The sequence below is a fragment of the Eschrichtius robustus genome, chromosome 5 (assembly GCF_028021215.1).
Source record: "Eschrichtius robustus isolate mEscRob2 chromosome 5, mEscRob2.pri, whole genome shotgun sequence".
Lineage (NCBI taxonomy): Eukaryota > Metazoa > Chordata > Mammalia > Artiodactyla > Eschrichtiidae > Eschrichtius > Eschrichtius robustus.
In genome coordinates, this window is record NC_090828.1 from 14,103,531 (window position 1) to 14,125,876 (window position 22,346).

Below are 22,346 nucleotides of genomic sequence, written 5' to 3' on the forward strand. Positions count from 1 at the left end.
GTTTTAAAGGAGAGGTTTTTGTTCCTAAATAATCATGTTATCTTTTGAGGTTTTATTAAACAGATCAGTAGGTTTTAAAAACATAATTCATATGTTAATTATTGAGGACTGAATTTCTACTTTGTACTTCTAAATCATAGAGCAGGAATAGGCTTTAAGGATGGCAGAGGTTTTTTTCTCCCCATCCTATGCTATTATTTGGACTCTTACCATGATCAGTCCACACAGAAAGAAACCTAATACTACTTTAGGGTAGTAGTATAATGGCAGTAGCATGTTGTAAGTCCATTATTATCCCATTGTGTACTGTTAACATAATTTTAGTTATAAATATAAGGAATTACTCATTACTTGCTCAGATACATTAAAATGTTCATAATGGAAAAAAATGGGACAGTCCTAAATAAAGACTGTGTGTGTATGTATACACACATATTTACACGTACACTTTTAAAATAACATTTCCTTTTTATATAGGAATGAGTTTATATCATTTTGTTAAGGAGAGGTTGGGCATTACAGAACTTATTTTTCAAATATACTGTTGAAGTTACTAGGAGATAATTATATCTTGTTTCTATTTTTATATTTAAAAAATTAAACAGGAGGATGGATCTGAAGTTGGTGTTGGAGGGGCACAAGTAACTGGCTCTAATACGCGGAAGCATATATTGCAAGTCTCCACTTTCCAGATGACCATATTGATGCTCTTCAATAATAGAGAAAAATACACGTTTGAGGTATGGGCTGGTTATGTGAATTTTAACCAATTGTATTGTTTCTGATTCTCACCCGGCATTTGGGTTGTTCTCAGATTTAGACTGTAGTGAATAGAGCTGTATGTTTAACTTTTTAAAGAAGTTGCCAGACTGCATCCCGAAGTGATTTTTACCATTTTACATTCCTGCCAGCAGTGTAGGAGAGTTCTAGTTGCCCCACATCCTCTCCAAAATTTAGTATTGTCAGTCTTTTAAATTTTGGCCATTTTAGCTGGTGTGTAATTGTACCTATACATTGTGGATTTAATTCCTTTCCTTGACTAATAATGACATTGAGCATTTTTTATTTGTTCATATGCCACTTATATGTCTTGTTTGGTGAATTCTTTGTTCATATCTTTATCAGTTTTTTTAAAAGTTCTTTATAAATTCTAGATACAAATCCTTCATCAAATCTATGTTCTGTGAATATTTTCTCACTGTCTGTCACTTGCCTTTTCATTTTCTTAATGCTGTATTCTGAAGAGCAGAACTTTTTAATATTGACGAAGTCCAGTGGCCACTTTTTTACGTTTATGGTTCATGCTTTTGATATCCTATCTAAGAAATTATTGGCTATCCCAAGTTTGCAAAGATTTTCTTCTAAGTGATTTATAGTTTTAGCTTTTACATTTAGGCCTATGATCAATTTCAAGTTAATTTTTTTTATATGGTTAGAGGTAAGGATTAAGAATTATTTCCTCCCCACACATAGGTATTCAGTTGTTCATTTCAGCATCATTTGTCAAAAACACTAGTCTTTTCCCTTTGAATTACTTTGAGCCCTTTATTTAAAAAAAAAAAAAAAAAAAAGAGTTGACCATATGTATGTGGGTCTATTTCTGCACACTCTGATCTATTTCATTAAGTTCTATGTCTATCCTTATGCTAATTTTACACTATCTTGATAGTGTCAACTTTCTTTTTTTTTCTTAGAGTAACTATATATATTATAATATACTTTTTATTTCTCCCATTAAGTCATGATTTGATTGAATTAAATTCAGTTAGTCTTTTCCCATACCTTTGATGAGTAGGTTGGAGTTGAAATGAAGATCATGTGATTTTTAATAAGTTTAAATTAAAGATAAAGAATGAATATTTTAAAAAGCTGTAGAATTATAGCCATATTTATACTTAACTGAAAATCAATTTTCAGACATAGGTGAATGAATATAGGAAGAAATAAGTTTAAGTTTGAAATGAAGAGCAAGATTAAATTCTAGGCCTATTTTAATACTCATCTCCATATTCCCTTTTTGTGATGATGATATAGTTAAGAGATGACTGTTTTTATGTGATATACCTCAAGGAAATATTTTGAAATGTGTTTTAGGTCAGTGGCTAAGCCAAGAGGTTTTGCTCTTATAAATTTCCAGGCGTGTTTTACCTAGGGAATAACTTTAATTTTCAAGCACAAGTTAAATGTGATTGAGTTGTAAGAATATTGATTAAGTAAGTATTGAGTACCTTACCCAAACATTGTAAGCCTTTTCAGACAGGTGGAATTGAATTATCTTCAGCAGCTTGGATGTTTTAATCTGCTGTTCTCATGGATAATATATTTTAAACAAAATAAGCTACTTGATAAATGCTGGAGTTGGTTTTCAGAGTCCTACTTAATAAAGAGCTGGCAAAAATAATGGGATAAACAAAAACATAAATTCATTTTCTTAAGCCATTATTGCAATTGCTAGTCATTTTAGTGGTTCAAGCTTACTTTTCTCGTCCCAGTCAGCTTGCGATCAGTGAGGCTAATGAGTAGTGATTTAGGTAGAAGGTAAAATTAAGTAGAAAATACCTGTAATAGTTTAAATTTTAGCTAAGTCACAAACCAGAAGCCTGAGCATGAGTGGCATATGTAAAATGCCATTCCTGTGGCTCCAAAACCTTCTGGCTGCTTGCATCTCAAACTGGGGAATAGTGAAAAGGCACATGAAGTTTTTTGTCTTTACTCACACTATGTGCTTACAGTCAGTCTGCCGCATAAGTTTTATTAGACAGCTCTTTTACAGAAATCTCCACAAATTAGAGGAGACTGTTAAAAGTATTTAACGATAATAATTATTAAAGGAAGCTGATCTCTTATCTTTGAATATTCTTTCTTTATAAGTTCAGTAAGATGGTGTATTCATTATTTAATGCTACATAACAGGTCTCAAATTCATGTTTTAAAACAACCACTAACAGTTTATTATCTTTCGTGGTTTCTGTGGGTTAGGGATTCAGGAGGGGCTTGCTGGGTCGTTCTGGCTTGGAATCTTTCGTGAGGTTACATTAAGATGTCAGTTGGGGCTTCAGTCATCTAATGTTTGTCTAGGGCTGGAAAATGCTCTTGGTATGTGCCTTCTTCCACATGGCTGGCAAGTTTGTTTTGGCTGTTGGTAAGAGGTCTTAGTTTCTCTCCACATGGGCTTTACCAAACATGGCTGTTTGATTGTCCTTGCCTCCTGGTGGCTAACTTTCCCTAGAGCAAGCAATCCAAGAGACCCAGGCAGAACCTGCAGTGCCTTTATGACCCAGCCTTGGAAGTCACGTATCATCACTTCCTTATTTTGTTGGTCACTCAAGTCAGCCCTGATGCAGTGAGGGGAACCACACAAGGTTAAAACATACCAGGATCATTGCGGGCCATCTTGGAAACTGCCTACAAAAGGTGGCATTTATTGTAGTGTCACATTTAATCCATAGTCAGGCTGCTCAGGCTTTTTCCTCTTTTTATATAGTTTTTGGAATGAAGTTCGTATTGTGATTTAGAACAGCTAAAATACGGAAATACATATAATGGTAATCTGTACCTTGGATTTTTAGTAATAGCATTTAATTTTTAGAAGAGGTATGGATATTAATACATATTTTTCTGAATGTTCTTTATTATACTTTTCAAAAATTTCTGAAAATGAGTCTGAAATATAAAAGCTAATTGTAGACAGTAGCAAAATGAATGTCAGACAGAATTTGAATAGAAAACCATTAAACAACAGTGGTAATTGATATTTCATCGAGAACTGATGTCATTAATGTGGCATAACAATATATGAAGGAAAATGGTTGGAAGTACAAGGAGAAATAGACAATTCCACAGTTACAGAAATCCCTCACAAATGTACTGATTGACTATACGGTAAAAAAGAGGGATATAGAAGATTTGAATAACACAATTAGCAAATTAAAATTGAAAGCTATACAGGGAATTTTGAACTCAGGAAGCAAAATACACAAATTGTTCTTGGGAAATATCTGAGGCTGGCATAACCTTATTACTAAAACTGAACAAGGAAAATACAAAAAAGAAAGGGAGGCTATAGTTTATTCAAAATAAATACACAAATCTTAAGTAAAATATCATTAGCAAGTTATATTCAGCAGTCTATTGAAATAATAATCCACTCTGTCCAAACAGGGTTTATTCCTGGAATACAAAGAAGGAATTTGTTAACAGCTACTGAGATTTTATAATAATAATAAAATTAACTGATCACCTGCTATATTACCAGACATCATTTCAAGGAGAAAATCAGTGATTTCCACAAATGTGCAAAAAGCACGTGAGAAAAGTCAGTCCCCACTTCTTATTTCCAGATGGGGTACTCTTAGCCACCTAAGGATAGAATGAAATGCCTAATGGCATATGGGTGTATCTAATGAGAGACCTAAGCTTTAAATAAGAGACCTAAGCAAACAGTAATTAGTAGTAAAATGTTAGACACCTTCCCATTAAGGTTAGGAACAATTTAGGATACCTGCCTTTACTACTACTATCCAGCCTTGTTTTTCAGGTCCTAATTAACACACTAGAAAAGAAAAAGGAATGAAATTTATAAATATCAGGAGTTGACAAAGTTTGTAGACAGTATGATCGTCAGCTATAATAATCAACTGAGAAATTATTCTTTGAGGAGAGTTTGGTTGAAAAGTTTTTCTATAAGTCATACTTACTGTAAGTCAGCTTTTCTCTACATCAGAATTAATCTGAAAATGACATGAGGAAAAGGATGTTTTAATAAGAATCATAATCTTTCTAGGAATCATTCTAACACAAAAAGTAGAAGACTTACACAAAAAAGGCAATAAAAGAAAAGAATATGGAAGGGTAAATGTACCTGAAAGGGAAAGTTATGTGTTATAAAGGAGGTTTTTTTTTTAAGTCACCTATAAATTCAGTGAAATCTCGATCCAAATCTGCGGAAGATTTCTTTTCTGTGAAACTTGACAAGCTGATCCCAAAATTCATCTGGGCAAGAAAATGCACAAGAATAGGCAATGAGGGGCAGGGATTTGGGAGATGGGAAGGCCCAGTAAGAGGGAAAGGAGTATGTCTTAGTACCCAGACATACCTCAAAGTTAAAATTGTTTTTAACATGTGTAGACAAATAGGTCATTTGAACAAAATAGGGAGTCCAGAAACAGATTAGTATATAGAGAGGTGTTTGGGATGCAATATATTTAACATTTCTAATAAACTAAATTAAAATAACTGCTACTTCATTTGTGGGAATGGAAGGAGAGTAGTATGGCAAACTTAGTTCCATATGTCATATCAAATGTACAATCAAAATCAAATTCCAGGTAGATATAAGCACAAATCTATAAATGTAATAGAAAAAAAACAGAATATTTTGATAAGCGTGATATAAGTAAGGCCTTTTTTCAAGCCTGTTACATAAACCACAAAGAAAAAGACTGACAGATTTAACCACGTAAAAAAAAGTAGTAAAACATGTAAATGATGAAATAAGTTAAAAGAGAAGATAAAGAGTCCAGGAGAAATTATTTACATCAAGTAAGAGTATTGAAAACTGTAATACGTAAAGAGCACCAGTAAGTCAATACAAAAACAGTTGAACAGAAAAACGTGGAAGGAATATGAATAGATAAAGCACAGAAGAAGAGTTACAGATATCTTGTAAACATAAAAAGATGGGTTTTTTCTTCTACTGGTTATAGAAGTACAAATTAAAATAATGAGATAACATTTTTAGCCCAATAGATGGGCAGAAGAAAAATGTTCTGTGTTTGAAGGTAGAGAGAATGAATACTTATAACTGCTATGAAGTTAAATAGTTAAGAAACTTGAAAGGCAGTTTGTCACTGTCTATGAAATATAAAAATCTTTATAACTCTGAGGAAACAAGTACATTTCTAGAAATCTGCTTCAGAAACCTAGCTCTTGTACTCAGGCAGGAATGCATGCTCCATCACAAAACTGGATACAATCTCAATCTCCATATTGTGATAGAGCAGTACTATGGAATTCCCTGTAGCTTTAACGTCGTTATGCAAACATGGAAAATCACCAAGAAATTAATGGAAGAATTCATATGGTGTGATCCTGTTTATATTTAACACTAATACTAGTGTATAGGTAAGTATGTTAATGTACATACATGTATATGTGTATTTGTATTCGTGTGTGTGTGTGTATATATACATATATATATGTAGATGTATTTACAAAAATGGCATAGAAGGATGAACATTGAATTGCAATACAGACAGTTCCTGACTTATGGTGGTTTGACTTAAGATTTTTCAACTTTAATGGCACAAAGCAATACGCATTCGGTTGAGGCTGTACTTTGAATTTTGATCTTTTCCCAGGCTGGGATCAGCAAGCTGCAGCTCTCAGCTAGGTGATCACAAGAGTAAACAACTGATACACTTATCACCATTCTGTACCCACACAACCATTCTGCTTTTTACTTTCAGTACAATATTCAATAATTACATGAGATATTCAACACTATTATAAAATAGGCTTTGTGTTAGAAGATTTTGCCCAACTATAGGCTAAGGTACGTGTTCTGAGCATGTTTAAGGTAGGCTAGGCTCAGCTAGGATGTTCAGTAGGTTAAGTGCATTAAATGCATTTTCATCTTATTCAGTACTATGAGTTTATTAGGACATAACCCCATTGTAATTTGAAGAAGATCTGTAGCTACCTCTAGGAATGATCTGTAGTTGTTAAAATACCACCTAAGAAGGTATTTCCGGCTCTTTGACTATGGTTAAACAATAATACATGAAAATACGTCACTTTTAGCATGTATATAATAATTCCAGTTAACATTCTAATTATTAATAGCACCTATTTAATTTGCTGGGATTAGCATTTACACGTCTGAAGTATGTAGACGCACTGAGATCATTTGAAGCAAGCGAATATGCATCGTCATCACGATCGGTCACATTTCTTTCAGTCTCACTTACTGACAGTCCTTTAGAAAAGCCTGAACTGTTCCTCAGAGACTTGTGAAAGGGAGAACAACTCTCTCCAGATCAGTTACATACTCTGAATAACACCATCTTTATTCCCACTCTTCCTGAGCTCCTTTTGAGAGAAAAACAGCTTTATACAGTGAAGCAAAACGCTACATCCTAACATGAAGCTCTGCTGCGCCGTGCAGTACCTGCAGGTGTGAAGGGACTAAATCATATTCATGTGCAGTTCTCTTACTGCCATAAAAGGAGTATAATGAATTTAAAAGTTACAGAGTCACTCTTTCCTGAACTGCTTTTTTTTTTCAGTATTACATTTTATTCATGCCATAATATGTAGCAAAAATTATCACCTGTACTTCAAAACATATTTCATATTGCTTTTCATATTTAGTATTAATTACCAAGTGTTTAAAAAAAATTTTTTTTTAATTTGGTTATACAGGCAGTAAAAATGGTCAACTTGGATTGTAAATTTTGATAGTATGATAGAAGACCTTAGGTCAGGCTTACTTTGCTTATTTCTAGGAAAGAAGTTGCTAAGCAAAAGAGTAGTATGGATAAACTTGAGAGGAAGATTGTAGAGTATTTCTAAAATTAGCAATCATATGTTGATTAACACTTTGTTTTTTACCTAAATATTAAAGCAGGTCCCTTAATAATCTCTGCTGGATGACATTCTTAGACTACGCTTTATATCTCTGAAACAAAAAATACATGTCTTTTCAGTATTTTGTAATTTGAACCAACTTTTTCTCTATAATTTGTTCAAATAAGTGAGATTTTAGTGTCATAATAGTCAGGAAGTTCTTTGTTGTAAATTATTTCTTTAATGGAATTTCCTCTCTAATTACTGCTTGGTCAATTTTACTTACTAATTAATCTTTCAGAAAGTCTAATTATGTTAATCTGATGAAATTTCAGGAAATCCAACAAGAGACAGATATCCCTGAAAGAGAACTTGTTAGAGCCCTGCAGTCCCTCGCCTGTGGTAAACCAACACAGCGGGTTCTCACAAAAGAACCCAAGTCCAAGGAAATAGAAAATGGTCACATATTTACAGTTAATGATCAGTTCACATCCAAACTACACAGAGTCAAGATTCAAACAGGTATCTGGAATTATATTTTTCTCTCTAAAAAAATTATATATATTTCTTTTTTCTAAAAATATTCTTAATTGTTGGATTTCTATTTTTTAAAAAGTAATGCTTTTCTGGTGCTGCATGACATATAGGCTTAAGAAATAAAGCACTTTTATTGATATGTGTTCCTGTCAAAATGCAGTTGAATCCAAGTACAGTAAGCATTTTAAAAAGTCATTCATAATGTGAACAAGTATTTATTTCCATATGGTTTTCGACAAGTGAAATATAATTTTATGAACATATTAGTACTTATAAAATAATTTTTTTTAACTGGTTGAGTTAACTAATAGTCATTGATGTCTATTTTAAGACATTTATAAATTTCTCAGAATTGGGGGTTACCTATTTAAAATTTAATCTTTAAATGCAACTATTTATATTTGATAAATACTTTCTAAGTTTCAAAATTTTTAAAACCCATATTCTCTCTCTAACTTAAAAACAGTGGTGACCCTGTTGGTGAACAGATTTTGGCACAGCTTTTTTTTAGGTTGATGGTAAACGTCCTACCGATTGTATATTTAGCAATGTAAGGTGTATACTTTCGATGCATTTAAGGAGGAAAAAAGGCACTTCACCTTTGCTGATTTTTAAAACTCTAATGTAGCTTGGCTACCTGGTTTCAAAACTAGTATTAGATAAGCTTCCCAGTGGTAGTTTATCCATTACAGCTAATATGTCTGTACAGTAAGGTAAACTTTTTAAATGACTACAATTTTCTGATTTGAAAATGGTTTTACATTATGTATTAATAAAAGATAAAGTCTTTTTAAAATTATTTTAATGTTAAATATACAATTGATTGCCGGAATATATTGATTCAGGAACTTTTTTTTTTTTTTTTTTTAATTATTTGTTTATTTATTTATTTATTTATTTATTGGCTGTGTTGGGTCTTCGTTTCTGTGCGAGGGCTTTCTCTAGTTGCGGCGAGTGGGGGCCACTCTTCATCGCGGTGCGCGAGCCTCTCACTATCGCGGCCTCTCTTGTTGTGGAGCACAGGCTCCAGACGCGCAGGCTCAGTAGTTGTGGCTCACGGGCCCAGTTGCTCCGCGGCATGTGGGATCCTCCCAGACCAGGGCTGGAACCCGTATCCCCTGCATTGGCAGGCAGATTCCCAACCACTGCGCCACCAGGGAAGCCCCTCAGGAACTTTTTATATACACTTTTGTTTTTCTTTTTGACCCTAATTGGATATTCTTTTCAAAGCAGGGTGGTCTCTCTTTACAGTCTTGACTACTTTGTCCCATCATTGCCAACCTTATCATTGTATCTTATCTTCATCTCCAAAATTGATCCATATCTTTGGGACACAGATGTATATTAAAAATAAAACAGAACTGTGCTAAGGAGGGTCGTGGAATAAAATTTCTTCTTCTCCCAGTACAAGACATACGACTTTATAGTTTTGGACAGCGATGGGTTTTTGGATATCAGGACTTACTTGAATCTCAGATTTGGAGGATATATGGTGATACATATCTGAAATACTTAGCCTCACCCTGCTTTATCCTAAATAATTAAGTGTCTTTGTAATGCAAGATTCCATCATGCCCTGCAAATATTGTCAGATATTATTATGATTATCAAAAAAATAATCTTCTTCATAGATTGTTAATTTTTGGTGTTAAGTGTGTGTGTATAATATTTTTGATCTGATTAAAATAGGAATATAGTTATACATGATGAAGAATTGGACTAGATGACCTTTTAAAGTTCTTTTCAGCTGTAAAATTCTGTAAAGAAAAATGCTTTTCATTTTGAAATGGTGCTTAGATTATCTTGGCTCTTACTGATATTTTGTAGAAGTTAAAATTTTCTCTCTGGTGATAAGTATTGTGACCACATAGTTTTTTTAAAGTTGTCAAAATACACGTTTGCCTTTTTGAGAAAGTACTCAGACTCGTAATCAAATATTCAGAGAGGCTGATCTTACCTACTTATGCTGCTTTTTACCATGGTCTGTAGTAGACATTCAAGCAAAAAGTGAAAAGCATTTACTCAAATAACACAACCTTTGAAAAGAATTAGATTCGGTGTATTTTACAGTGATTTCCATAGTTGACAGCCTTCCCCACCACCAGCACTCACCTTCTCTGTCCCTTTCCTCCTAATACATCTACTTAGGTACCCACTTACACAGCAGATACCCTTGTTATGCTCTTCTTAAATGCAGAGAGTATTGTGCTAGGCTCTGGGAGTGAGCTCCTGCCCTCACATTTTTAAAAACATCATAATTCAGTGTGTATCACCACAATCTTCCCATTTATCTTGGAGTATATTAATTTGGGTGACCAAATTTAGATGAACCAAGTGGATTGTTAAAAAGTTGTTTTTTTCCCTCCACCATTTTATTTATTTTCACATCTGCAGGAAAAGTGAAAAACACTCTAATAGATAATCGTTAAAATTTTGCCACATTTGCTCAAGCACCCTTATTTCCACCCTCGCGCTCTCCCTCTCCTCCCTTCATATATGTATATATTTCCCACGGCATTTTTTTAAATAGCTCGTTATTGGAGTATAATTGCTTCACAATACTATGTTAGTTTCTGTTGCACAAGAAAGTGAATTAGCCATGTCCCCATATCCCCTCCCTTTTGAGCCTCCCTGCCATCCTCTCTATCCCGCGTCTCTAGGTCATCGCAGAGCACCAAGCCGATATCCCTGTGCTATGCAGCTGCTTCCCATCAGCCAACTATTTCACATTCGGTAGTGTATGTATGTCGATGCTACTCTCACTTCGCCCCAGCTTCGCCCTCCCACCCCATGTCCTCAAGTCCATTTTCTATGTCTACCTCTTTATTCCTGCCCTGCAACTAGCTTCATCGTCAGTATCTTTTTTTTTTTTTTAGGTTCCACATATATGCGTTAATATATGATATTTGTTTTTCTGATTTACTTCACTCTGTGTGACAGACTCTGGGTCCATCCACCTCACTACAAATAACTCCACTTTTCTTTTTATGGCTGAGTAATATTCCATTGTATATAAGTGCCACATCTTCTTTATCCATTCATCTGTCACTGGGCATTTAGGTTGGTTCCATGTCCTGACTATTGTAAATAGTGCTGCAGTGAACATTGTGGTACATGTCTCTTTTTGAATTATGGTTTTCTCAGGGTATATGCCCAGTAGTGGGATTGCTGGGTCATATGGTAATTCTAGTTTTAGTTTTTTAAGGAACCTCCATACTGTTCTCCATAATGGCTGTATCAGTTTACATTCCCACCAACAGTGCAGGAGAGTTCCCTTTTCACCACACCCTTTCCAGCATTTATTGTTTCTAGATTTTTTGATAATGGCCATTCTGACCAGCATGAGGTGATACCTCATTGTAGCTTTGATTTGCATTTCTCTAATAATTAGTGATGTTGAGCATCTTTGCATGTGCCTCTTGGCCATCTGTATGTCTTCCTTTGTGAAATGTCTGTTTAGGTCTTCCACCCATTTTTTAACTGGATTGTTTGTTTTTTTGATATTGAGCTCCATGAGCTGTTTGTAGATTTTGGAGATTAATCCTTTGTTGTTTCATTTGCAAATATTTTCTCCCATTCTGAGGGTTGTCTTTTTGTCTTGTTTATGGTTTCCTTTGCTGTGCAAAAGCTTTTAAGTTTAATTAAGTCCCATTTGTTTATTTTTGCTTTTATTTCCCTTATTCTAGAAGGTAGGTCAAAAAAGATCTTGCTGTGGTTTATGTCAGAGTGTTTTTCCTATGTTTTCCCCTAAGAGTTTTATAGTGTCTGGTCTTATATTTAAGTCTTTAACCCATTTGGAGTTTATTTTTGTGTATGGTGTTAGGAGTGTTCTAATTTCATTCGTTTACATGTAGCTGTCCAGTTTTCCTAGCACCACTTACTGAAGAGGCTGTCTTTTCTCCATTGTTTGTTCTTGCCTCCTTTGTCGTAAATTAGTTGACCATACGGGCGTGGGTTTATCTCTGGGCATTCTGTCCCATACCATTGATCTGTATTTCTGTTTTTGTGCCACTACCGTACTGTCTTGATTACTGTAGCTTTGTGGTGTAGTTCGAAGTCGGGGAGCCTGATTCCTCCAACTCCGTTTTTCTTTCTCAAGATGCTTTAGCTATTTGGGGTCTTTTGTGTTTCCATACGAATTGTAAAATTTTTTGTTCTAATTCTGTGAAGAATGCCATTGGTAGTTTGCTAGGGATTGCATTGAATCTGTAGATTGCTTTGGGTAGTATAGTCATTTTTCACAGTATTGATTCCTCCAACCCAAGAACATGGTATATTTCTCCATCTGTTCATGTCATCTTTGATTTCTTTCATCAGTGTTTTATAGTTTTCTGAGTACAAGTCTTTTGCCTCCTTAGGCAGGTTTATTCCTAGGTATTTTATTCTTTTTGTTGCAGTGGTAAATGGGAGTGTTTCCTTAATTTCTCTTTCTGATTTTTCATTGTTGGTGTATAGGAATGCCAGAGATTTCTGTGCATTAATTTTGTGTCCTGCAACCTTACCAAATTCATTGATTAGTTCTAGTAGTTTTCTGGTGGCATCTTTAGGATTTTCTATGTATAATATCATGTCATCGGCAAACAGTGACAGTTTTACTTCTTCTTTTCCAATTTGTATTCCTTTTATTTCTTCTTCTTCTCTGATTGCTATGGCTAGGACTTCCAAAACTATGTTGAGTAATAGTGGCGAGAGTGAACATCCTTGTCTTGTCCCTGATGTTAGTGGAAATGCTTTCAGTTTTTCACCATTGAGTATGATGCTTGCTGTGGGTTTGTCATATATGGCCTTGATTATGTTGAGGTAGGTACCCTCTATGCTCATTTTCTGGAGAGTTTTTATCATAAATGGGTGTTGAATTTTGTCACAAGCTTTTTCTGCATCTATTGAGATGATCATATGGTTCTTATTCCTTAATTTGTTAATGTGGTGTATCACATTGATTGATTGCATATATTGAAGAATCATTGCATCCCTGGGATGATTCCCACTTGATCATGGTGTATGGTCCTTTTAATGTGCTTTTCGATTCTGTTTGCTAGTATTTTGTTGAGGTTTTTTGCATCTGTGTTCATCAGTGATATTGGTCTATAATTTTCTTTTTTTGTGATGTCTTTCTGGTTTTGGTATCAGGATGATGGTGGCTTCTTAGAATAAACTTGGGAGTGTTTCTCCCTATGCAATTTTTTGGAAGAGCTTGAGATGGATGGGTGTTAGCTCTTCTCTGAATGTTTGATAGAATTCGCCTGTGAAGCCATCTGGTCCTGGACTTTCGTTTGCTGGAAGATTTTTAATTATGGTTTCAATTTCATTACTTGTGATAGGTCTGTTTATATTTTCTAATTCTTCCTGGTTCAGTCTTGGAAAATTGTACCTTTCCAAGAATTTGTCCATTTCTTCATGGTTGTCCATTTTATTGGCATAGAGTTGTTTGTAGTAGTTTCTTATAATTCTTTGTATTTCTGCAGTGTCAGTTGTGATTTCTCCTTTTTCATTTCTAATTTTATTGATTTGTGTCCTCCCTTTTTTTCTTGATGAGTTTGGCTAAGGGTTTATCAGTTTAACTTCTCAACGAACCAGCTTTTAGTTTTATTGATCTTTGCTATTGTTTTCTTTGTTTGTATTTCATTTATTTCTGCTTTGATCTTTATGATTTCTTTCCTTCTACCGGTTTTGGGTTTTCTTTGTTCTTCTTTCTCTAGTTGTTTTAAGTGTAGGGTTAGATTGTTTGAGATTTTCCTTGTTTCTTGAGGTGAGATTGTATTGCTGTAAACTTCCCTCTTAGAACTGCTTTTGCTGCATCCCATAGGTTTTGGGGTCGTCGTGTTTTCATTGTCATTTGTTTTAGGTATTTTTTGATCTCCTCTTTGATTTCTTCAGCGATCTCTTGGTTATTTAGTTGTGCACTGTTTAGCCTCCATGTATTTGTGTTTTTTACAGTTTTTTTCCTGTAATTGATTTCCAGTCTCATAGCATTGTGGTCAGAAAAGATGTTTGATACAATTTCAATATTCTTAAGTTTTTCAAGGCTTGATTTGTGACCCAAGATGTGATCTATCCTGGAGAATGTTCCACGTGCACTTGAGAAGGAAGTGTATTCTGCCACTTTTGGGTGGAATGTTCTATAAATATCAATTAGATCTATCTGGTCTGTTGCGCCATTTAAAGGTTGTGTTTCCTTATTTATTCTCTGGATGATCTGTCCATTGGTGTAAGTGAGGTGTTAAAGTCCCCTACTATTATTGTGTGTCTGTCAATTTCTCCTTTCATGGTTGTTAGCATTTGCCTTATGTATTGAGGTGCTACTGTGTTGGGTGCCTAAACATTTATAATTGTTGTATCTTCTTCTTGGATTGATCCTTTGATCATTATGTAGTGTCCCTCCTTATCTCTTGTAACAGTCTTTATTTTAAAGTCTGTTTTATCTGATACGAGTATTGCTACTTCAGCTTTCTTTCCATTTGCATGGAATATCTTTTTCCATCCGTTCAGTTTCAGTCTGTATGTGTCCCTAGGTCTGAAATGGGTCTCTTCTAGACAGCATATATATGGGTCTTGTTTTTGTATCCATTCAGCAAGTCTGTGTCTTTTGGTTGGGGCATTTAATCCATTCACATTGAAGGTAATAATCAATATGTATGTTCCTATTACCATTTTCTTAATTGTTTTGGGTTTGTTTTTGTGGGTCTTTTTCTTCTCTTGTGTTTCCCCCTTAGAGAAGTTTCTTTAGCATTTGTTGTAAAGCTGGTTTGGTGGTGCTGAATTCTCTTAGTTTTTGCTTGTCTGAAAAGCTTTTGACTTCTCCATCGAATCTTAATGACATCCTTGCTGTGTAGAGTAATCTTGGTTGTAGGTTTTTCTCTTTCATCACTTTAAGTATATCCTGCCACTCCCTTCTGGCCTGCAGAGTTTCCACTGAAAAATCAGCGGATAACCTTATGGGGATTCCTTCGTATGTTATTTCTTGTTTTTCCCTTGCTGCTTTTAATATTTTTTCTTTGAGTTTAATTTTTGTTACTTTGATTAATATGTGTCTTGGTGTGTTTTTCCTAGGGTTTATCCTGTTTGGGACTCTGTGCTTCCTGGACTTGGGTGACTATTTCCTTTCCCATGTTAGGGAAGTTTTCAATTATAATCTCTTCAAATATTTTCTCAGACCCTTTCTTTTTCTCTTCTTCTTCTGGGACCCCTCTAATTCGAATGTTGGTGCGTTTAGTGTTGTCTCAGAGGTCTCTGAGATTGTCTCCAATTCTTTTCATTCTTTTTTCTTTATTCTGCTCCTCGGCAGTTATTTCTACCATTTTGACTTCCAGCTCACTTACTTGTTCTTCTGCCTCAGTTATTCTGTTATTGTTTCCTTCTAGTGTAATTTTCATTTCAGTTATTATGTTGTTCATCTCTTTGTTCTTTAGTTCTTCTAGACCTTTGTTAAACATTTCTTGATGTTCTCAATCCGTACCTCCATTCTATTTCTGAGATTCTGGATCATCTTTACTATCATTATTATGAATTCTTTTCCAGGTAGATTGCCTATTTCCTCTTCATTTATTTGGCCTTGTAGGTTTTTACCTTGCTCCTTCATCTGTGACATGTTTTTTGCCATCTCTTTTTTTTTTTTTTTTAAATGAGTGGGATTGTGTTCCTATCTTACTGGTTGTTTGGCCTGAGGCTTCCAGCACTGGAGTTTGTAGGCTTATTGGATAGAGCTGGGTCTTCGTGTTGAGCTGAGGACCTCTGTGAGTCCTCACTCTGATGAATATTCCCTGGGGTCTGAGGTTCTCTGTTAGTCCAGTGGTTCGGACTCAGAGTTCCTACCGCAGGAGCTTCCGCCCAACCCCAGGCTCATGAACCGAGATTTTGCAAGCCGCCTGGGGCAGCAAAAAAAAAAAAAAAAACAATAACAAAGTAAAAAATAAAATTAGGTAAGGAAACTAACAGATATGTTAGGAATAATATAAAAATACAGATGAATCAACAACCGGAAGGTACATCAGATCAGTACCACAAAAGTAAAAAAAGAGGAGAGAAAAGAAAAAGGGGGGAGGGACCTTGGCTGTGGAGGGGGTGCTTAAGCAAGGGGGAGGTTTGGGTGGTGGGCAGGGCCTATGCTCAGGACCCACAGGGCTGGAAAAGGCCCTGGGGGCTGTGGGGGGTGGAGCTTAGGCTCAAGGAACAGAAGGGGCACAGGCATGCCCCCCACCCCTGGTCTCAGAGGGCAGGGGACCTCACCTAGGAGGCCAGCAGGCTTCCTGGGCTTGAGTGGTGGGGCAAATGCCCTCCTCTGCTCTCCTGCACCTCTGGTCTGGGAGGGCCCCTCCTGATCTCCTGGGCCTCCCTCCTATGCCCCCAAGGACCTACGTGGCCTGGAGGGGACTTTGGAGGACAGGGGACTGGCCTGGGAGCTCAGCAGGCTCCTTTCCTGTTCTTACTGGTGAGTCTCTCCCGCCTGTGTCTCCTGATCTACCCGGCCTCAGGGGTGCCGATCCTGTCTGGCCTCTACTTCTCCTCCCGCCTCAGTCCCCCTGTGTCCTACCGGTTCACTTTGCAGTTCCTCCCGTCTCCTTGGACATCAGAGTGTCCCCCACCAGCAGCCGGCAGGCGCCCTAGTTGTGGGGAGACGCTAACTCCGCATCTTCCCATACCATCATCTTGACTCCGCCTCCTTTCCTACAGCATTTTAACTTAATTTGCAAACATTATAACACTTCCCACTTAAATACTTGAGCGTATACCTATCTCAGAATTAAGATTTTACCACATAATTGTAATACTATATCACACCCCAGAAAATTAATAATTCCAAACATCTATATATCACCCATATTTACATGTCCACAGTTGTCTCAAAAATGCCTTTCAGGGCTTCCCCGGTGGCGCAGTGGTTGAGAGTCCGCCTGCCAATGCAGGGGACACGGGTTCAGTCCCTGGTCCGGGAGGATCCCACATGCCCCGGAGCGACTGGGCTCGTGAGCCACAACTACTGAACCCGCGTGCCGCAGCTGCTGGAGCCCACGCGCCTAGAGCCCGTGCTCCACAAGGAGAGAGGCCACTGCAATGAGAGGCCAGCGCACCGCAACGAAGAGTAGCCCCTGCTTGCCACAACCAGGGGAAGCCTGAACACAGCAACGAAGACCCAACACAGCCAAAAATAAATTTAAAAAAAAAAAAAAAATCATTAAAAAAAAAAAAAATGCCCTTCATATCTTATTTTTTGGATCCAGGATTCAGTCAAGGGTCCCACATTACATTGATTTTAATGTTTATTTAGTTCTATTCAATCTAATCCAGTGCCTCTATCTTTTTTTTTCCCCTTATGACATTGAATTTTTGAAGAAAAGCATTTTTCTTCTTTAGTTGAGCATTTTATTCTAATTTTACTCTTTTTTATTAAGGTATTGATTAACTTGGGAGAAGACACTGAAAGCAGAATTCTTAACCAAGGGATTCTAATTAGAAACAGCTGAATGAATATGCACACCAAAATGATCTTCTAAATTGTACAGTCTGCTAAGTCAGCAATGTTGCATATGGTTCTTTGTAATTTTACAATTTCTCCCTCCAGAAACTTCACATCTATCTCCTGTTGATGACCAAATAAACAAAAAGAATCTTTCTCTGCTGCTTCAATTAGAGCAAGGTTATAAGAGAAAGGGACTTTTATACTTAATTCTTTAGCAGTTGCCTTGAAGACTATAGGGAATAACAGAGTAAGACTTCTAAAGAGTGGAATATAGTTTGCATTAGTGATATTGAGATTATGACATTTAAAAATTACTAAGATACATGACAAGAAATTGTTGAATAATTGATGAGAGGTACAAAAGAATTGCTATGGAGTTTGGTTAAGTGACGTTCTAGTGGTACTTAAAATTTTTTATTTAGCTAACTAAATCTTGGCAATACATGTTCTTTCCTCCTCTTAAAGTTCCCACATTTCTCCTGTTTGAGATGCTTTTGGTGAGGTTTAACTTGGAGTCATGGTGGTAAAATACTAGTTAACCTCTGGAAGTCACAAGCAATGAAAATTATTTACTGATAATTTTACTGCTAAATATATCCAGCTACTCTTTTTCTTCTAGGAAAGGAATCATTGAATTCTATAAAAATAAAATTTGTTTTATTATCTCTGTAAAATTAAACTCCTAGTATTTAAAAAGAATAATTTAGAATTGAAGAATTTTTATATTACTGCCTGTTAATTACTTAAATATTTATTAAAGTAAACATTGAATTAGGCACTTTTTGAGTGTTTAATTAATAAGTATATGTGTGGTGTATATTCAGAGGTTGACATTGATTTCTCGATAATAGTAAATTATATTAAGTTTGCTTATAAACGTTTTTCATTACCTTTGAAATTTACATCATAATCACATGGTAAGTGTCTTTATTTGTCTTTTAGTTGCTGCCAAACAAGGTGAATCTGACCCAGAAAGGAAAGAAACAAGGCAGAAAGTAGATGACGACAGAAAACATGAGATAGAAGCTGCTATAGTGCGGATAATGAAATCTAGGAAGAAGATGCAGCACAATGTGTTAGTAGCAGAGGTGAGGACACTTCCAGACTGGATTAATGTAGAAAAGACAAAATTACTTTAGCAATTTAAATTTAGGAAAGTACTGTATTCAGCTAATTTAGAATACAATCTTAAAATTAGAAAACCGTAGTCAAATAACACATTAAAAGCATGGTACTTGCTTGATAGTTAAACATAGCAATGCATCAAAATATGTGCACACTTTTAAGAACTAATATGTTTGTAATGAAGATAATGGTAGAATATTGTCACATGAAGAATAAAGAAAAAACTTTTCACTGCTATTTAATACTTTGATGTAAAACAAACTACCTATACTTGTAGAAATTAATAGCTTATTTATTGAGTACATACATACTAAAAATTAGGAAACTAAGGAGGGGAAGACCATTGTGAAGCCATTGAAATAGTGAGGAACGAGGTGATTAGGGCTGAATAAAGTATTGGTTGAAGATAGCTGAATGAAGACACACGGGAAGTGAAGTTGACGGCATGTATTGACTGATCGTGGGAACTGAGAGGGCGGAGTGGAGGATGCCTCTTAGGTCCGTAGCTGGCTCGGCTACACACAGGCTGGTTTCTTCAACGGAAAAGGGAGGGGCGGTGTGCTGCGGTGTTCCACACGTCAGCTAATAGCATTGTTTATAAGTTGACTTCGTATCACATGGCAGAGGAAGAGAATTATAGGTGAGTGGTCAGTCAGTAATTTAAAAAATCATTAAAAAACCAAAACAAGTAAACCTTTAAGACATGTTGACAGTTAGGTGACTGGTTAGTTTTCCCACTTTCATTGGACTGGTAAGAATAGACATTTGATGGCAGTGCCTTGAGAAGTAAATGGAGGTGAAACCACCAAGTGAGTGGTTTCTCCTTTGAGGTGTTGGCTCGTGGGAAGGGCACAGAGAGCAATACTAGAGGGTTAAGTGTTGAGTTGAGGGCTTCTGGATACTGTTTTTCTAGATGGGAAGACATTGCGTTATATTTATATTCTAAGGTTAGGAAGAGATGCTTAAAAACAAAAGGGAAGAAAAATGAGATGAGGGAAAAATTACTTGATGTACTAAAGTCTAGAAAAAGAAAGGCGAGAGGGTTGTTTAGAGAACACAGGTAGGTGGTCGGTGTGTTAACAGGGATGCTACCAAATGCCTTTCCTGAGAACCCAGGGCTGGGTGCAGGGCTGGTTCGAATGAAACATGGATACAAGCATGGATAAATGGATAAATGTAAGGTGGTGGGAGTTTGAGGAGTTTCAAACCGAAATGGCCTCTTTCCTTATGTAAAACAGGATGTGAGGTTATGGTGCTTGAGAACTTGCTGACCTTGAATGCTGTAAATTTGTGGTATCAGTCTAAACCAGTGATTGGCAACCTTTTTTTAAATGGCCAGTTGCAGCGTGAAAGCATCCGTAGATAACAAGTGAGTGTGCTGTGTTCCAGGAGGGATTGCAGCAGGCAGTGGGCCGTATTTGCCTGTGGACCCCAGATCTGCACAAAAGGAGTGAAAACGACAACTTCACTCAGTAAAGAACCGAGTAGTGGATTTGGGGTGATGTAGTAAATGTAGAATGGGTGCTTATGGAACAGAACCAAGGAGTCAGGGAGTTGAAGGTCCTGTTGGGGGTGCAGCTCAGGTGATCTTTTATGAAGGAAGGAGGTGAGGTCAGAAGAAGAAGTTATTGATAGCTTAGAAGAAAGGGCCAGAGGATTGATTCAGGGTCTCAGGTGGGTTGAGAACAAATTTGTTGATACTGGAGTGATAATATTAGAAGAGTGATGGATTTTAGTTGGGGAGTGAAGTGCTGACGTTTCCGATTTTGAAGAGTTAATCATTCTGGCCTTCGAAATGAACTGATCCAACACAAGTAAAAGAAAAGCTGGCTTATGGCTAGATGAGTGATCTGCAAGATCACTAAGTGGATTAGTGAGAAAAGCATGGGCCTCAGGGGCAGGAGGATGTAGATTCTCATCTCTCCTGGCTCTGTTTACTACTTGTTCATATCATTTTTCCTCTCTGGCTTATTTTCCTCATTTGTAAAACGAGACAGCCTACTTGGCAGGGTTAAGAGCATTAATAAATGTAAACAAAACTGACTGATACATAGTGCATAGTCAGATTTCAGCTACTGCTGTAGTTACTGTTTTATTATTACCGATGTCACAATACCTAGAATCCTGACAGCTGTTGGAGAAAAGAATACCAACAGTAGCACTTAACTATGGACTGGGCATTATTCTAAAGCATCACATCTGTTAACTCATTTAATCTACACAACAACTTCATGAGGTTAAGTAACTTTCCCAAGGGCCCAGAGCTAGTAAGTCGGAGAGCTGGGATTTGAATCCAGGCAAGTCTGAGTCCCGAGTTGGTGCTTTTAAACACATTATGCTACCCAAATTCTGTGAATTGGGAGAGTAACCCAGAAGTCATTAGATTATAGCTTCAAAATGGGTTAAACTATACCGTGGTATAAATTCATACTAGTATATTTCAACTAATTCGTCTACTAATCCACTTTAGCGTTCACATTCTGATGTGAGGAGGTATGTTCTAGCCATACATTACATTTTCAAATAGAATCCTTTTTAATTTTCTGTATTTTTAATGTTCATAATCAAATTAGAAAAGTTTGAGCTGAGTCTTAAAATGACATATCAGTTCTACTCTTAGATAAGAATTTTTGTGTGTTTATATGGAAATGTTTTTTGTTTTTGTTTTTTAATTTTCTGGTAGGAATTAGTGCTGTTTTGTTTTTTTTAACCTTCTCTTTTAGGTAACTCAGCAGTTGAAGGCTCGATTCTTACCAAGTCCAGTTGTTATTAAAAAACGTATCGAAGGACTTATTGAGAGAGAATATTTGGCACGAACACCTGAGGATCGCAAAGTATACACATATGTAGCATAAAATGCATTCAGAAACTTGATTTATTATTGGACTGTACTCTTCGCATGGACTGGGAAGTTCTTTTAAATCATTAAATATTAAGACGACCATCTCTTCTATTAAATTACAGTACATGTTCTAGACCATTCAGATCAAGCCTTTACTCCCTTTGAGAGTTTTCAACATCAATTGATTGAGCTTCAGGCTTTACAACGTTTATCCCTGTAGAGATCATCTTTACAGTTCCTCGGGAAAATGTGAATGTGCCGCGTTTTGTTTTCAATACTGTATGAAAACAGGAAAAAATAAAACAAAATTTAGAAAATACAGCTCATTAAAATAAAATTGTTGGATTTCATTTCCCCAGGTCTTCAGTGTTCACGTAAATGTGTTTTTGTAGTGTTGCTTAGCACTTTGCGCATTGTATAAGTTGGGTAACAAAAATGGTAAAAGAAATGACACAATTCCCAATTATCTCGCTCTGCTTAAGGCATTTCTTTAGCTCGTCTTGTTTAATTTAAAGGTTTGATAAATATACAGAGACCCAAGCATAAAATTTGAGCATGCTTTATTCTACCACTTGCACTTACTAATCTAATAGCCTAATGACCAGGAACCTTTGTTTTGGCCTCAGTATACACCCTGGTTTGATTTTTCCCTACTGTAATTTGAGATGTCGCAAATTCTCAAAATGATTAGGTTTTGTTCTTCATTATCTCTAGAGAAAGAAAATATTTTAGTATGTATAAATTGTACAAAAATTTTTTGCTGTTGTACTCACTGCTAATAGTGGATTGTATAGGGCAGTGTTTTTATTTCATTTATTG

At 36.1% G+C, this 22,346-nt stretch overlaps 1 protein-coding gene across 2 annotated transcripts in view; it reads left to right on the plus strand.

The window, feature by feature from the left end:
* The window catches only part of CUL3 (cullin 3), a 97,673-nt gene extending 75,792 nt beyond the window's left edge, over nucleotides 1-21,881 (plus strand). For both annotated transcript variants that reach the window (XM_068544339.1, XM_068544338.1), the window contains 4 exons: nucleotides 606-740; nucleotides 7,902-8,088; nucleotides 18,503-18,648; nucleotides 21,409-21,881. In XM_068544339.1, the coding sequence (XP_068400440.1) occupies nucleotides 606-740; nucleotides 7,902-8,088; nucleotides 18,503-18,648; nucleotides 21,409-21,540 (600 nt within the window). In that variant the 3' untranslated portion in view covers nucleotides 21,541-21,881. The remainder of the gene's footprint in view (nucleotides 1-605; nucleotides 741-7,901; nucleotides 8,089-18,502; nucleotides 18,649-21,408) is intronic.
* Nucleotides 21,882-22,346: the final 465 nt, after the last annotated feature.